At 39.1% G+C, this 17,500-nt stretch overlaps 1 protein-coding gene across 3 annotated transcripts in view; it reads left to right on the forward strand.

The window, feature by feature from the left end:
• The window catches only part of RUNX1T1 (RUNX1 partner transcriptional co-repressor 1), a 114,171-nt gene that overhangs the window by 50,934 nt on the left and 45,737 nt on the right, over positions 1-17,500 (forward strand). For all 3 annotated transcript variants that reach the window (XM_083822983.1, XM_083822984.1, XM_083822985.1), the window contains 2 exons: positions 12,071-12,208; positions 16,031-16,272. In XM_083822983.1, the coding sequence (XP_083679109.1) occupies positions 12,071-12,208; positions 16,031-16,272 (380 nt within the window). The remainder of the gene's footprint in view (positions 1-12,070; positions 12,209-16,030; positions 16,273-17,500) is intronic.

The following is a 17,500-nucleotide window of genomic DNA, read 5'->3' on the forward strand; positions in this document are numbered from 1 at the left end:
TCTCTTTCTCTTCCTTTCTTCATTTCTCTTCATTTCTCTTCATTTCTCTTCCTTTCCCCCTTTTCATAATTCTTGAATTTTCCTTGGATAGTTGTTGTAGTTCATTGATCTTTTATTGCTTCATACATGTCCAAAGAAGTTCAAAGCTTTCCAGAAAACTACTGAAGTGTTTTACATTTTTTGTTCAAAGTGGAAACCATAAAGAAATGTGTCCTCACAGGAGATCCTAGTGAAGTCAGTATCTTTCTATGCATTTGAATTGGCTCTGCCATTGGGATTTAGCTTTCTTACTGGTATTTGGTGCCAGAAAGATGTTTTATACAAATGTGTGAACTGCCCTAGTAGGGCTTTTTTCATTATTATTTCTGCCCTGTTTCCAATTTAGTTTCTTTGACTTGCTACAGATCTGAAGAAAATCTCAGTGTTTGTTCAGTTATGTTTTGCTTCAATAAAGGAATGGTGTTAAGTTTTGGTGGAGTATTTTCAAATCCATATATTGTCACATGGCTGTCACTCTGTGAGTACAATCTGGGTACCTGGACATAGTTCGTGCTATACTGTACACATCCAGCTGTCTGATGTGCCACTTGCTGCATTTAACTTTTTGAGTATTTCCTATAGAAATTCATCTTCAAAACAGGACTAAATGTATGTGTAGGGGTGTATGTGTATACAAATGAAGGAGGGAAAGAGGCATCTGTCTCTTTAGCTGGTGTAGCTATATGACAATAGGAGGCAATGAAACTATTCTTCTGTTGCAACCAGTACTGCCCAAGGTCATACTTGAAAATTTGCTTTTAATTCAGTTACTCTTTTTGGGGAAAAAAAAAAAAAAGTTTATAGCTAAAATTTGGAGAGAAATGCTTGACATTAAGTTTGATACAGTGGAAATGGAATAGTACATCCTGATGTATACATATAAAGTATCATAACCTTACCTTCATGTATTGTGTGGTTGAGGTTAACTTTTAAATGATAATGGAAAGAACTTTTCTTAAAGTATCTTCCTTTTATTTTATGAGTACCGTACCATTTATTTTTAATTTTCAGCACCGAATCGATGAGCTCATGGCACAATATCGGCTCCCTCTGGTGGTCAGCAGTCACCTGGAACAATTTCCAGTGACTGTTAGCCAGAGCCTGCTTCCAGCCAATTTTTCTCTGTTTTACGTGACACCTACATGGCCTCTGTGAATGCAGAAGATGAATCTTGAGCCTATTCCCCCCATGTAAGCAGACTGCTGTGCTGCCCTCTCAACCACCCCCTGCTTGACTATATATTTTTTTTCTCTGTTGACTATTCTTTATTTTCTCATAAATATGGCTCCTCTTCTGGTTAATCTGCTTCTCAGTGAAGCAAGATACATAAATCCAAGTAGACCCAAGGGGGCTGTAGTCAGGATTGAAAGCCAAATGTACGGTGAAGACATGTCTGTTTCCATAGCACAGAGAGAGTTAAATCTGCTTTTCATAAGGATAGCATGTACAAGAAAACTTACCACATTACCAAGGGTTAAGTGCATTCACATTGAACATTCAGAGTTCAAATGCATCAGACTTCTTTACTTTGTCAATATTTCTCTTGCACTTGTAGCATAGAGTGGTTTCTCTCTGGTGTCTGACTTCCTGCCCTGCAGTTTCCCCACTGTTTAACAGTTCCTTCAGTGTAATTGAGGATTATATATATATATATATATATATATATATATATATATATATTTTCTAAAGTGGAATTTAAAAAGAAATATCATGGTAAGTATTTTTATATACAGAATTAAGTAAAACTTGATTAAATATGCGTATAAGTGTAGATGCACACATGTAAGTACATCTATAGAAGTAAACCACAGAAGTCACACCAGTCTGAGAAGGTCAATGTTAGAGTGCTGGGTTGGAATTTTGGTTTTGGCAGCCTTGATGAAAATGTGGACAGGTTCTATAAATGTAGAAGCCTTAGTTTCTGTGTGTTTTTTGAATAAAGCAAATACATTTCATTTGAATCTGCTGGGCATGAAGTGAAGCGTATTTTGTACAACTGTCAAATAATACTATGATATCTGAAATTGTTTCAATATTTTGTTTGTGTTTTCTGTATTTTCTGTAATAGTTGTTGATTTTTTTTTTAATTCATGCTTTAGCTGAGTGGTTTTTTTTAATTATTATTTTTTGCTGTCACTTAAAATTCAAAAACAAGACTAAGACTACTGTGATGGTTTAAGATCTAGAAAAGTTGCATATAATTGTGTGTCCTCTGTGAAGCCATCTCTATTGCTTTACCTGCAGCTGTTTTCTGTATCTAAAGTTAAGAAGATATTCTTGACTCTTTTAAGGATCGGGGACTAAAAGGCTAACCCAGCACCTCTGTTCCTGGGCGAGCTAACCTGATCTCTGTGACAATGGGCATTTGTGTGAATTCACTGGCTGTAGAAGGGGGGTTAGGCTGGTTTTATGTTGGTGTGATGAACATAAGTTTCTTCCTTTCCCCTTCTCCTTTACATGCTTATATTATTACTTCCTATTAACATTTAAGTATGCATGTGATATATTAGGGCAGCCAATTGATTTGAAATATACTTTTGCTAATGGTAACCTTTGTTTTGGTTGTGAGCTCATTTGTCAAAAAGTATTATCACCTCGTCAGTATTTCAGATGGAAAGTCTCAATTTCATGTGAAGTTGATGAGAATCTCTTTCCCCCCTCCCATCCGCCCCACCGCAGCTTTCAGGTGTGATCCAGTGCCCCAAATAAAACACAGTTGTTGTGACATGCAGCATCCAGGAGGAACTGGCTTGTAACTAATAATGAGTATTTTCTCACACTCTGTCTAGACAGTCAGTCATGTAAACACAAGATGTCTTTAATGGCATCACTTGATGATGTGAAATGATAGTCTTCCAGAGCATGTATTTCCACAGATGCCGAAGTACTGATTAGGGTAATAAATTGCATTATGTAGAGATTGTCACCGTATAATACTGAGAGTCTTTTCTCCTATAGTTCCACTTCTCTGTCACAGGTAGGGGTAGTGAGAGAGTAACAATGGCAGCACCCAGTGGTTTGGGGGTAAATCTGTTTCAGCATATATTTTTTTTACTGGTGGATTCATACCTGTCTTGGCTTGCTGAATAGAAAAAAAGAAGTTAGTGTGCCTGGAGGCAGAATTAAGCTAGATGAGGAGCAATGACTCCCATGCACACCAACCACACCATAGAGCACTCTGAATACCTCTGTTTCTCAAGAGGCAAAAGTCCTAGATCTCCATGGAAATATTTGAACCATCTGTTTTAGCAGCTTTAGGAGTTAATAAATTACAGGCTCTAACTCTTCCTTCTTTTCAATGATTACATATGGAGTCTCATTTCCTAATTTGATGTTAGATGTTAGATGGCAGAAATTAGGCATCCTTCCTACAACTGCAGTGGTATTTGCTGTTGAGAAGGAGTTCACACTTTGGACACCCATCTGATCTGTCTTATGGATAAGGTCTCATTCTCCAGGCCTACACACATGGCATAATAGAGCAAACTTCACTGTTTGAAATATCACAGGGAAGAATTAAGTTCCCAGATAGAAAAAATTGTGCAGTCTGATAAAATGGGAATTTCAGAGCTTGATCTACCAGGTGAGTAGTCTGTCCTGGAGTGGCCAACATTTATTGATACCCAACAGGATCTTGACTTGTGTACAGCATATTCCTCATGAGCAAAGAAAGATGTATATCCGTTACCTTCTCAGTAGTCCCTATGTCATTTAGATGCCTGACCATGGAAAATGTCACCTCCTATGCCCGCATATCATTCCTATGAGCATAAAAGAATTCTGGCATGTTTTATAAAAATAAGTGAAGTTTTTTAATAGTACAGCTGCAAAAACTTTTTTGCTGGCAGAATAAGTTAACACCTAATGTTGTCCTGAATCCTAATAAGTTATTTTAGATAACTTTATCTACTCTGAAATTGTATTAGAGACTTCGGTTCTAGTTAAATATAATGGAATCCTGGTATCAGCACTCTCCTAGGACTTCTCTAAAATGAGCACAGCTATGCCTTGACACTCTGGTGTTTTTTTCTACTGCATAAGTGCATTAAAATGGGGGGAGGGTGTCATACTTATTTTGCTTCAGATTTTTAGCTGTGTATAATAAACTATTTACTGTTAATTTAGGCCCTCACAGATTTTGGATTAAAAACATGCTTCTGAAGAGCAAGTCTGGAAATTTTAATTGGCGATGGGAGAGCAAATGTTTTATTCTTAATGCTGGTGGGACTGACATGCCCTATATATGGTGGAGTATGTAAGAGTGTACAAACAATGCCAATTTGATGCTGATGGTATTTGAGTTTCTCAGGTATCAGTCTGACTTCAGCTGTAGATTATCAAATGACATGCATTCTTGACAGGGATATGTCTTCCAGCAAAGCTGGTACAAAAAGGAATTGAATTACTGGTAGATGAGCCTTTGGGAAGCCACATCCAAAAACTTGTGTGGGGTCCTCTATAAAAAATAAGAGAAGAGAAAGGAGGGCTTGCTGTTGTGGAGGAGTTATCATCTCCACACCTGTAGGGGAGGCCGGGGAGTAGATTTGGCCAATGGTTGTTCTGACTGTTCTTTCTGACTATTCTTGTTGTTCTTCATTTTGCTTGCCAGGAGGTGGTATACAACTCTTCTTCATTTCATTTGGATCTCAACATTCAGTGGTCTGGTTTTGAAATTGTTTTTGTTACCTAAAAGAAAATTGCTCAAAACAACAGTTCCTAGTTTGGTAGCTTGTCAACAGAATAAAGTAGAACAGGTCCAGGAAACAGGAGTTACAAATATAGTATTTTGATAATGATTATGGAAATACTAATTTATTAATTGCATTAATAATACATACATATATTTATAAGCATTTTTATGACTTTTGTTGTGGTATTTAGAATAAATCTTCATTGTGTTTGTCTTAAGTACAGGCTGAGGGATAGCAGGCATTCAGCTATGACAAGGAGGCTTTCTATGGCGTACTGGAAATATAGGGCTGCTGCCACACTTTGGCCCTTATTTTGCTTGTCTGTTCTTACTAGAGTATTTCATAAACTGTTATGGTGGTAGTTGATCTACATTTAGGATGTATTCTTCTTCCCTACATTGCTTTTTATGTTCAAGCAATTTTATATGGTAAAGACAGGGAAGGGAGAAGGGTAGAAGAGGTGTTTAAAAAAAGTGCAATTCTGATATGATTCAGTTTTTAATTATTAAATAACTAAAAGTGAACTTATGTTAGTTTTGAAACTGTCAAAACATGTCAGATTGTTGACTGAAAGGAAAACCAAATACTTTTCTTTTTCTTAAATGAGATTATATGTTAAGCCAAGTTGGTTTCTTTCAGGAGAAAATATATGTCCAATCAAAGCCAAGCCATAATATTTTTGTCTCAGCTCTAACATTGAACTCATGCAACTATCTGACCTCAGATGCTAAGCCATGACTCTGGCACACGTTTTTTTGGATGGCAACTCACCCTAGAGATCTGAAACTAAAAAGAGTGCTTCTGCTTTTTTGGTTGTCATGACAGTAGGGCCAGTCAAGTTACCATTATGGATGAAGAACAGGATGCAAAACATAGTCCATCATTCACCTAGTTTTCATGATCTACAAACTGTTTCTGCTTGAACTGGGCCATGGTATCACAAAATACCCTTTCAGGTTTTGATAGACAGAGTGCAGATTGCATTATTCTCATTGCTTTTTTTTAAAGCACATCTGAAGAAAGCTCTGATAACTTAGCCTGAGATAACTTTAGTGAACTCCCAGGATGCAGAATTTCTCCTCACTTCTGCATGTTAAATGAGAAGAAATGGATAAACTGCATATGCTTTAATTTATTTTCAATAATAACTGGTGATATGAAAAGTTCAACTATCTGAGCGGAGAATAACTAAGATAAGACTGTAGCAAAAGTTGTGAGATTGCTCTTGCAAATGGGTCATCCTATGAGCTTCCTACCAGTAGTGTAAAAGCAGCAGGGAAATGTTATGTCATCTTGAAGACTTGCCTGTGCGCTTCCATCTTTCTCCTCATTCACATCAACATTCCTTAGGGGTAAAGCTTGTAGGGGTGATGTTTTGTGGCAGAAGATGGAGTCTGACTGTCTGAGCTGCTTACTGAAGCTGCCGTTTGGGAAATTGTGCAGGGAGGAAAAGCTCTCCACCTGAAATCAGGAGATGTTTTCTTTCTAGGCAGATTCTGTGAATGCATGTGGTGCTGATAGGAAGTTGCATCCATATTATATCTGTTTGAGGGCAGTTGTATGCACAAGAGCATCCATTGTGTTAAGGTTCTTGTTTATTCATTACAGAAGAGTCAAAAAGTCTAAGCGATGAATGGAGTGAAGGCTGACCCAGTTTCAAACAAGTCTGAAGTGTGCTTGACTTGTTGCAATGTTGTCCAAGTGTTGTGTTTTATGGCTGCATCGTAGGACTTCCAGGTTTTCCCAGGTGTATGGGCTGCGTATGCTATACCATATATATTTGGCTAATACCATGCTTATAGCAAACAAGACCTTTTCAGCCAAGTACAATACTTTGCAATGTAATTCTCAGTAAACACGACCTGAGGCATCATTCCCTGATCCTCATTTCATTGTCCTGCTGTGGGCAGTGGCAGGACTGTGAGGTGCAAGGCCATGAACATCGTCTCCTAGTGCTGGGCACACTGTGTGCCTCAGTTACTGACTTCAAGTGAAAATCTAGAGAAGGGAAGGTTCCTTGCTGACCATAGTGTGATAACATTATGGATGGAAGAGCTAATTGTTCATCTTTGATGGACTGCTGGGTCTGTCACCAGGTTCATCGCTACTTGGACTCACAGTCTTTAGTTATTGGCTTGCAAATTCCATGCTGTCACTCTCAAAATGATCAGAATTAGTCCAATGTCATCTAGGTAACCATCCTCGGTTTTTAATGCCACAGATTTATGTCTCAATTTACATAATTTGAGTGACAGGGGCAGGTTCTAATCCTGTGTCACATGCAGGGTTTGTACTTTTGTGAATTTAAAGGAAAGAAGGAAATGGGCTATTCTAATTTGGCATTTTTTTTAATTTTTATTTTTAATGTGTTGGCACAGAAGTAGTAAGTACTGTACAATCAATATGGAGCTTCTTTTAAGAATCTTTCATGCCTCAATATACATCTGGAACTATTTGCACTAACTAAAAGTAAAATAAATGCCACAGCATATTATACCATACTTTTTTTCATTTAAAAAAGGAAATTGAAAACACACAGCTCCTAGAAATGCTTGACATTGAATTGGCTATTGAAATGGTATCAGTAAAGTATTTATATATTCCATATTTTGTTCCATACATCAGCTTTCCTTGATGCATTAGACTTGGAAGCATGCCACACGAGCTGAAATGTTGCCATATATGAAAGACCGCCTTGTTTTAAAAATGGACTAAATCATTTAGGATACAGGAAGTACAGGAAATCAGTTTGAATACATGCACATCTCTTTTTGCCCCTGCTCTTGCACGTTTTACTTTGTCTCTTCCACGTTTGCCTTCAGAAATTGGCTGGGCTTACGGTAAATATCGGTGCTCACCTAACAGCTAAATAATAGTGACAAAAATAACTCCTGCCATAAAACCTGAATGAATGACAAGAGCAGTACAGTTTCATGAACCAAGAAATCCGCAAAAGAAATATCATAATTTAAAGTTGGTTTTACAACATTCTTTAATTTTAAACGGAGCAAAATACTTCTGTGGTAAAGTCACAGTTCTTCACTCTTTGCTGTAAAAGAGATTCAAGAATGTATATTTCAAAATCTTCCCCCCCCCCAATATAATCCAAAGCAAATGCAATAGATCTCTGCATACTTGAAACATATTTTCTGAATTTATTCTAAGTCTCTCACTGCACCAGAGGGTTGTGTATATGGATTAGGACTAGCCCATTATTTCACCATCTATCTCCATCCTGAATTGATTGCAGCGAATAGTGAAGAATGAAATGCAGATGTCTCCTTTTCCCTTTGGTTTGGAGTACCTCTGGTTTCAGCCCCATTTGATCAGAACTGTGCTAAGGAGTCCAGCTCTGTCACTGCTTAGAGGGTTTCTATGGAAGAAGTCTTTGCATCTGAAACAAGTTATTCTGTCTGTATATGCAGCCTGTGCTCTGAAAGGGGTGATGTGAGATTCTGCATGTATGAAACTTTCTGTCATGTCCCTGCTGAAACTTTCTGTCATGTCCATGCTAATTCAGGATTATTTGAAATGCCAGATTCCAAAGGCAACAACAACCAAAAAAAAAAAAAAAATCTTTGCAAATGGGGAATTCACTTCGTCACAAAAGCATAAACATGTTTGGAATTCAAGAAATTAAGTCATTTTAAGAGATGGTTCTCTTTCAAGTTTGTCCAAATTTCAGGCAAACCTCAAGGTATATACTCGGTATATACTCCTTTTTTACAACAATTAGAGTAAATTTTTTTTTTTTTAATTAAAATTGTAATCATTTGTAATGAAGCTGGGGTTCTAGGCTACATATCAGACATTACCGGCTTCACAAGCTCAGGTCATAGGGGCTGGGAATGCTTTGTCAGCCACAGCTCTGCTTTATGCTCTGTCATCGCTCCAAATGAAGCTGGTGAGGCCTCCAGGCTGGGTGGTAGAGTAGAGGTGCGTGCAGAGCAGCAACGTGCACGTCCTCCTGGCCCCATAGTGCCCTCAGAAGCTGAGATACAGAGGGGAGATGTAAATTAGAGGTTAGGAGGAAATTCTTCACTCAGAGGGTGGTGAGGCACTGGCACAGGCTGCCCAGAGAAGCTGTGGATGCCCCATCCCTGGAAGTGTTCAAGGGTGGGTTGGACGAGGCCCTGGGCAACCTGGTCTGGTGGGCGGTGTCCCTGCCCGTGGTAAGGGGGTTAGAACTGGGTGGGCGTTAAGGTCCCTTCCTGCTCAAACCCTTCTGTGATTCTGTGACTCTGCTGTGAAGGCAGGGAGCAGATAAATACCAGGATAAAGGCTCCTGCAGGAGTTTTTCTACTGAAGAGGGCGGAAGGGTGGGAAGTGAAAGACTCCAATGGAGCAGGCTGTTCTCCTGGGCTGTGCCTTAATGTGGTGACTTCAGAGCACGTGGAAGAGCTTTGCATTTTATATTGTAGTTCTTCAAAAGACCTCCCCCCTCTCCCCCTGCACTGTAAAGATAAGCTGGTACCTTGATTAGAAGTGTTTTGAGGTGCACTTAGAAGCAGCCTTGTATCTCCTTATAGAAGGTGGTGCCACAGACAACCAGAGATAAATCTGTCTACCATCGTACAGTAGCAGTGTGTGTGTTAGGGCTTCGCAAGGGGGAGAGAGGGGCTAATCAAAAGTCAGTGACCTGTCGCATTTGTTCCCCTCCCCCCATACAAAAGAAAGGTAATTAGGAACTAACGTCAACAGATTTATATGAAAAGTACAGGGGTCTGTGGCTAATTTCAGCGATCTGCAGGTCGGGTGGCAGACACTGTTCGAGGGAATAAAAACCAGTCAGAGCGCAGCGGAACGACAATCTGCAAGTGGAGGGCCGAGCCCACACACTATTTCCCACTATAGCGTTCCATTTAAGTAACCAAATATTGCCAGCTTGTTGGAAAAGCCTTCCCCCTCCGATCTGAGCAGACCTGAGCTCTGGTATGCAGCGAAGTCGGGGAGCAGGAGAGTCGCAGTTGGTTGCGATACCAGGCTCACTTTTAGGTATCAACAGCTGAATCGGAGGATACAGCCTGTGCCTGCTCAGTGTGAGCAGCAGACTGCGAGCGGAGTTCGATTTCTCTCACTCTTTCTTCCACCCACCTCCGTCTCCTCCCTGCCTGTGTCTGCGCTCCCACATGCTTCAAATCTGTGTACCTGGACTGCCTTCCTTAACAGTTCAGCGTGAGTGTTAGCAGAATGAAAACCAGATGGACCAGCAGTTCCCACTGTTATCTCCCCACCAGCTCTGGCAAGCCTCCCTTTCTCTCTCCTTTCTTGGCATGGCAGAAATATTTTCCTTTATTTAGGAGGGCTCGGGCTCACTGCTGTGCCTCTTTCCCTCTGTTGCAACATGAGCTGAAAGCTATTTATTCCCTTGTTGCTGAGGTTGGTTGAGGTGAGTGCGAGATGAATTCAGCTATTAAGGAAGCAATTAACATTTCAAGACTAGTTTTCATAGTTCTTTATATTAAATGAATGGCTTTGAAGATATAGATTTAACTGCTTGAGTATAGCGATATGGAAAGGATATTTGTATAGAGTATTTTTTAAAACTTACTTTTGTTTTCCAGCATGTAATAATTTACTGTTGCTTGATTTGCAAATCAAACCTCACCTGCCTGTGTAGAAGCCTTAATATTTAAGCCAGTCATTTTGGATGCTGTTCCCTACACTACTGAGGTTTACTAACCTTAGATCAAAACTTCAGATCCTTTACTACTGTATCTGTATTCCCCTCATAGCATTTTTGGGGTGTTTCACTGTTTGTCCCAAACAGTGTTTGCCCAAAAACTGTTTGTCCCAGTGTGTGGCACTTCACACACTGAATGTCTGTATCATACTTCCTTGGTTTCAAGCAACTGAAGATTGGTATCTATCATGTGTTGTTAATTTTTACTTTTTTTTTTTCCTTCTCGCTCTCCTGATAATTAAATGCTCTAATAATTAGGTGCTTTGAGGCTCTTCAAAACACACCCTTCCTTCATAAAATGTGTGCACAGCATTTCATTTCTCTTAGTGTCTTGCAGGCAAAACTTTAGATATATGCTTTTTTTTTTTTTTGGTGAAGTTTGTACAATGTTAGAACAAAGAATACCTTCTCAAAGTTGAGTGACAGAGTTTATAGAACATTACTGACTTTGCTGTTGTCCTGAATTGAAATCACAGATTAATCTACTACCTCACTAGCAGTGACATTTTTTTGTTTTGTAAGATGGTTTAATGGAGCTCATGAAGACTTGTATAGGACAGTGCATAAAACAACTAATCCTGACCCTGAAAGAAGGGATGTCAGACTTTAACTCATGCCTGTTAAAAGCTAAACTTCACCTTTACTCAAGATGGCTCACTAAACTGCTGGAGTGAGTAAGGCAGTCTTAATTTTGCTTTCAGTTGATAAATGTTGTTTTGCCCATTCATGATAAATGAAACATAGGGGTTTGAATGTTTTTTATTTTTAATATTTATTTATTTATTTATTTCCATCAATGTTAACATAGAGGTGTCCAGAAAAATGTTTGGATAAAAAAACTATTTCTGTAGTTTCTGTATCAAGTATCTCGCATCTTTAGATCTTTACTTGCAAGACAACTGTTAGGTTTTCTGCCTGTGTTTGCATTTGTTGTTGTTGTTTTTAATATCTTCCAGATTTTGAACATTAAAGTTCATACTGTGTAGAGGTGCAAACTTAGAAATTTGATTTTTTTTTTTTTTTAAGTCGATATGAATGTGTGGAGATCGACTTACCGTTTTGACATGTGTTTATTTTTCTTGTGAATGTGAGAATATCCAAGGGGAAGGGTGGTAAAGTCATCCAGGAGGCGCGCAGTATTTAACATAAGTATCTCTCCTTATTTACGAAGATGAGCGATGGAGAGGGTGGCAGATGTTATAAAGAAGATACATGATGAGCTGGCTTCGACCAGTGTCCTTCCCAATATCCTACCTCTACTAAAGAGCTTCAGGTTTTAGTTCTGCAAGAGTTGTCATAAGGGGATTTATTACCTTCCTGTCTCTGTCTATTTTTTTTCCTCCTGGCTAACGTTGAAGGGAGGTGGCATTATTGCAGCTCCAGGAGTGCTTGGGAGGTAGCATCTGCACATGCTGGAAATAAAAACAAAAGATAATGCAGCACCACTACAAACGAGGTCTTACCATCTGTGTTACACCTTCTTAAGTAAGGTTCAGATGATGTAATTCTGAAAGAGCACACTGGAGTAGATAATCAGGTGTAATCTTTTGCGGCAGATGCTGCAATGGCTCACTTCCTGCGTTAGCTTTTAAACTTTTTTTTTTGGAGCGGATGTACTTGGGGAAATAAAATAGTGTGTTCATGTGGTGTGTTACAGATCGCACTGAGAAGCATTCCACAATGCCAGACTCACCTGTGGATGTGAAGACACAATCCAGGCTGACGCCTCCAACAATGCCACCTCCTCCCACTACCCAAGGAGCTCCAAGAACCAGTTCATTCACGCCCACAACATGTAATTAGACTTATTTTCTTCCTTTTCTTCCATATTCTTTATTTCTGTATGTAAACAACCGAAGTTTTGAAGGGAAACCTGTATGACAGGGCTGCAGCAGCATTATACTGCAATATGTAATTAAGCACAACTAAGATCACAACAGATAAATGTATCTTTAATTTATTAAGACGTTCAGCTCAGAGTTGTGGTAATTTTGTTGATAGCTTGGCTGTAGTGTCAAAGAACAGCGAGAACTAATTTTCTATGTCATTTATGCTTAGATCAGTCCTGTGAGAAGTAAGGGAAACTTCCTTCCTGTCTTGTATGTATGCCATTCTTTTGTTTTGTTTAAAGGATTCTGTTCACTTTTGTTTATAAACTTCGGTAGTTATTGTTTAGGGCTTTGTGGTTTGTTTATATATTTAAAGTGGGGGTTATTCATAAAGAAAATACTTCATCCCACTAACGACTGAATGCAGAATTTGGATTTAAGTGCTACAAAATTTCTAATTAGTATGGATTTAAAAAAAAAAATACTTTTATTGTTTTGTCTTGAGATTTCTAGCCTGTGACCACTTCTCTAAATCACTCAGGGCTGGATCTCTGTCTCAGTTTGCTGATGTAAACACACAGGAAACTCTACCAGTCTTGGTGTAATTATTCTGCATTCGTATCAGTGTAACTGAGATTTAAATCTGGCATGTTGTCTGGACTATTCTTTTCACAGTCACAAAATGATCCACATTTCTCTTACCAAGATTTAGCTGCAAATTTTTGGTCTCTTTTATATGCCTTGTAATAGTATAAACATGAGAATGTGTTTACATTTCACATTTTAAATAAAACAGTTTTAGAACAGTAGAATACATATGCCTAAACAGCATGAAGGCAGCATCTTCTATTTGTCTTGCCTACATTTTTTAGCCCCTTGCTGCCTGTTAAATGCCTGTTAAATGCCTTACTTAAAATTCACCTCTATGCAGGAGGCCAGCTGGAAGCCTTTGTACCACTTATCCCAGTGAACCCTGTCCTGAGGATTTACATTGAACTTAAACAGTGAGGAGCATTTGTGCCAGCTCTTTGCATAAACTCAAATTTAACCCAGTGACCCTGATCCTGCAAGATCTGCTTGTTTTGCTTAACTCCAGCACCTGAATCATCCTAGGAACTGCTCTGCTCTAAAGTTAAACTGTAGGTTTTTGCAGGATGGGGCTCTTGTAGGTTAGGCTTTTCTGTCTAATGCACTTAGCACGGTTCAGGATGATCTTGTGCGATGATAAAAGGAATGAGACAATGTTCTTCTTTAATCTTTCCTACAGTTCTCAGTGTACTCATTAGATTTCTGGACATTGTTGGAAGGTGTGTGAGCCATAGCTCTTCCCCCCCACCTTTAAATGAAGACTAAAAGTCTAAAGATCTAATTTTAAATGCCCGTCAGATTTTAAATCCCTGTCAGATTTTGGAGTTTGGCCTTAGCAGTTCTAGATTGTATATAGTAAACAGTCACTTCTGTTTGAGTGTCTGTTATACTTATTACTACTGCAGTGAGAATGCCTGTAGGCTAAGAAGAGCATACTTGTTTTCTGGTCAAGAGTATGCTTGTTGTTTGTTTTGTTTTAGACTATTAAAAACTCTTAAGATCTATTAGTTTGTGGAAATTTTAAATGCTAAATTCTATTTTATTAATAACATGGTTATGTTTCATAATAACATAGATGTCTTTGACAGTTGACAAATTCAGACATTGTAAAGAAAGAGATAAAATCATTAGTAGTGGATAGGCTATTACAAATAAAAATTGTTTTAGAGAAACTGCATTTGAGGAATATTTCTTTATCTGTTTTGTTGAGGGAGAAATTTTGCCGGCCTTTCTCCTCCTCATCTGTCCTAGGGAATGAACTTGGCTGTTCTCTGCTTTCTTGATCATAGCCCCATCACCTTCTGCCTAGAACAGCCCAGGAACAGCGACTGAGTTGCTGGGTTGTGTCAGGCTAGAGCAGGACTTACTCTTCCCGCTCCTCATTTACTAAGCTCATGGTATGATAACTTTTGTCTATACAAGTTCCTTGCAATCACCATGTATTTGTTTACTCAGATATCTCACTCTGCTCAGTGCACGGAGAGCATGGCTTGGAGCTTAATTTACAGAGACCAGCTTTTTTTCTATTTCTGCGTTTTCCATTTCTTGTTTTCCCTAGCCCATGCAACTAGAATAGGCAACCAACATCTAGGATAAAAACCAGCAGAAACTAGGTAGCCATTCAGATGGCCATTTTCTCTTCTACTTCCAGAAACGCACTGCAGTCACAAGGACAAAAATGAGGGTTGTGATAATCATTTAAATCTTGTAATAAGTGTCCACCCTCAAAAAGGAGTTGCTATCTAAAAATGAAGATGACTGTTGGAGGAAGTGACAAATACAAAAGGGATGTTTGGTCATTAACAAACATGGAAAGTTCTTTAAGTAGCTAGCTTGTCATGTTTTAAATAGGAAGCAATGGAGGCTATTAGCATTATACATTTTTGATTGTAGCTAACTTCCTGATTTTTGATGTTTTTTGAGATACAGTGATCTAAATTCAGGTCGCAGTGCTTTGGAGGAGAGAAACAGATTGCACAAGTGAGTGGTATTAAAAAAAAAAAAAAAGAAAGAAAGAACAGAAACCAGCAAATTTGCCCAGGGCAACGGCCAGCTGAGTGGAGCTGCTGCTGGGTACAGTCCTGTGCTACTGGCCTACGCTTGCAAGTGCGCTGGTGCATTCTCATTTGTAGGGAGCCATTCTTTTTCTTGCAGCTCACTGTCAGTTTGGCTAGTCAGACTCAAGCAATTTCAACAGAGTGTGTTTGACTGTTACTGTTTCAAGTAACCTGGGTGGAAAAAGATGTCCTTGGTTTGATTCTGTGCTCTCTTCTGGAGTGTGAATAAGAATTGAACTAAAATAGCTGCCAAAAACTGTGTGTTGTTGTCTTCAGTATGTCTGCATGAATCTTGTTGCCATAAATTTCGAACACTTAGTGCTTCAGATACTTATTCTCACAGCAACCTTACAACAGGAGGGAAATGCCTTCCTATCCTTTTTAGAGATACGGTATTGGCAAATGAAAAGCTGAGTGATTTCCTTCTGGCCTCTGAGAAGTCTTCTCCTGAAGCCCAGCTTCGTGCCCTAGCTGCAAGGCTTCAGGCCACAGCAAGCGTGGCACCATTTGTACCTGCACAAACAACTTAGTGTGCTCCATATGTTAGCAGCTAGGAAATCTGTATCAGAAAAAATAACCTTCTCATTGGGTGGTGTAAGGTTAAAACGTGAAAGTCCTGTTTTATAAACACAGCTGTCAGTTGTGTGTACAAAACACGAGTAAAAATATTCAGAGATAAACTGAGGCTTCGTGAAATATGTCTGCACATTTTTTCTACCCCAAAGAGCAATTTTTTTTTGTTCTTGATCATATATGCGCTTGTGCTCTTTTCTGTTTTTTTTTTTTCTTTTTTTTTTTTTTTTTATTCCCCCCCCCTCCTCTCTCTTTCTCTTTTTGACATCCTCTGACAAAAGGCTGATAATCAAACAATGCTTTTCAGGTCCTGGAGCACTCTGGGGGGCTGTGTGACAGGCAGCTACTGTTACTTCCAGTCCATACACTGTTCAGTACCAGATACTGTAATATAGATGTAAACTGCAGTGTCATTCTGTCAAAAAGCTAATTGTCTTTGATTGTGCAACTTAATTAATTTTAAGGTCAAGCACAGAAAATATAAGCTGATGGATTTTCCCCCCGTCCTCTCTCTCTCTCCCCCTCTGTCTCCCTCTCTCTATTTTATCTTCCCTTCTCTTTCTCTTTCAGTAACCAATGGCACTAGCCATTCACCAACAGCGTTAAATGGAGCTCCATCTCCTCCTAATGGCTTTAGCAATGGGCCATCCTCTTCCTCTTCCTCTTCTCTGGCTAACCAGCAGTTACCACCAGCTTGTGGAGCTAGGCAACTCAGCAAACTGAAGAGATTTCTTACAACCTTACAGCAGTTTGGCAATGACATTTCACCAGAGATTGGGGAGAGAGTGCGTACCCTTGTGCTAGGACTTGTGGTAAGCAAAAAACAATGATATAATAACTGTTATCTTTTGCTCTCCCTTTCCCTCCTTTATGCTTGACATGTTTATTATACACAAGAGTGGGTCACATACACTGCATATACCATACTTATATATACCAAGTACCGTCTCTTGCCCCAGAGTATGTGTCTTGACTATTTGGCTACAAGTGGCAGCTGTTCTCAACTGGGTTGAGAACAGTGGCAGCTGTTCTCAACAGACTAGAACGGTACAGTATTATGCCATAATGATGTGAAAGGGTTTTTTGCTCTATACTGGCAGCACCCCTGATGTAGACACAGCTTGAATTATATAATACAGTTAAATCTGTTTTGGCTTGCCTAATTTAGTTGACTGGGGAAAAGAGAGTGTCCCTATACATATAGCAGCAGAATACTGGTTAAAAGGAAGAGCTGAATACATGCTTGGACTGTGGTTACGCAGTGGAAAACCGATTCTCAGTATTCATTGAATCCAGTGATGAGGGACCTGACAGTGTATTGATGCTACTTAAGTCAAGTTATTTATAAGATTATGTGATTATATGTCTGAATGGTAATTTCAGGTTTTTTTATCTACAACCGTCAGGTTGGGCTGCTGTTTTATTGGCAAACTGTTGGGAATCTGGCCCAGGATTCTTTTTATTCCCATTAAAGTCCTTTCGCTGCCAGACATTGTTGTCTCCCATGTATCTCCTTCAATAATAATTACATGTACCAGGAAAATACTGTTGCAGTGTTCTAATTTACATCTGTTCTGAGCAGCTGCAGTTGCCATTGCCTTCATTTGGAGCAAAGACTGCTAGCACTGTTTAGTACTGGGGCTCAGGTGCTCTCCACTTATATCTTCACAAAACACTACCTGAAAGCAGTGAGACATGTTCACTTGAGTCCGTGTTAGAAGGAAGGATAATGTAGGCAGTAGAACTTCAGTAAGTCCTATTCTGTGTTTGCTTGCACATCCAGAATATTTAGTTAATGTGTTTTTGCTTGGCACATGGTTCTCTGTGGAAATGTGAACTAGTAAAGGAGCTAAGGACACCTTTCGGTGCATCTACCAGCCTTTGATTTTCAAATCAAAAGTTCTTGCCCATTGTTCTTTACAGTTGGATTTCTACCTCACTAAACTTCATCTGAGCTCCAAGGAGCAAACTATGATCTCTTCCTTGGGAATGTTCATGTATCATTATTCCCTTGGTTAAACCAGTGCAAGGTGTGGTCTT

This window comes from Anser anser, assembly GCF_964211835.1.
Source record: "Anser anser genome assembly, chromosome: 2".
NCBI lineage: Eukaryota > Metazoa > Chordata > Aves > Anseriformes > Anatidae > Anser > Anser anser.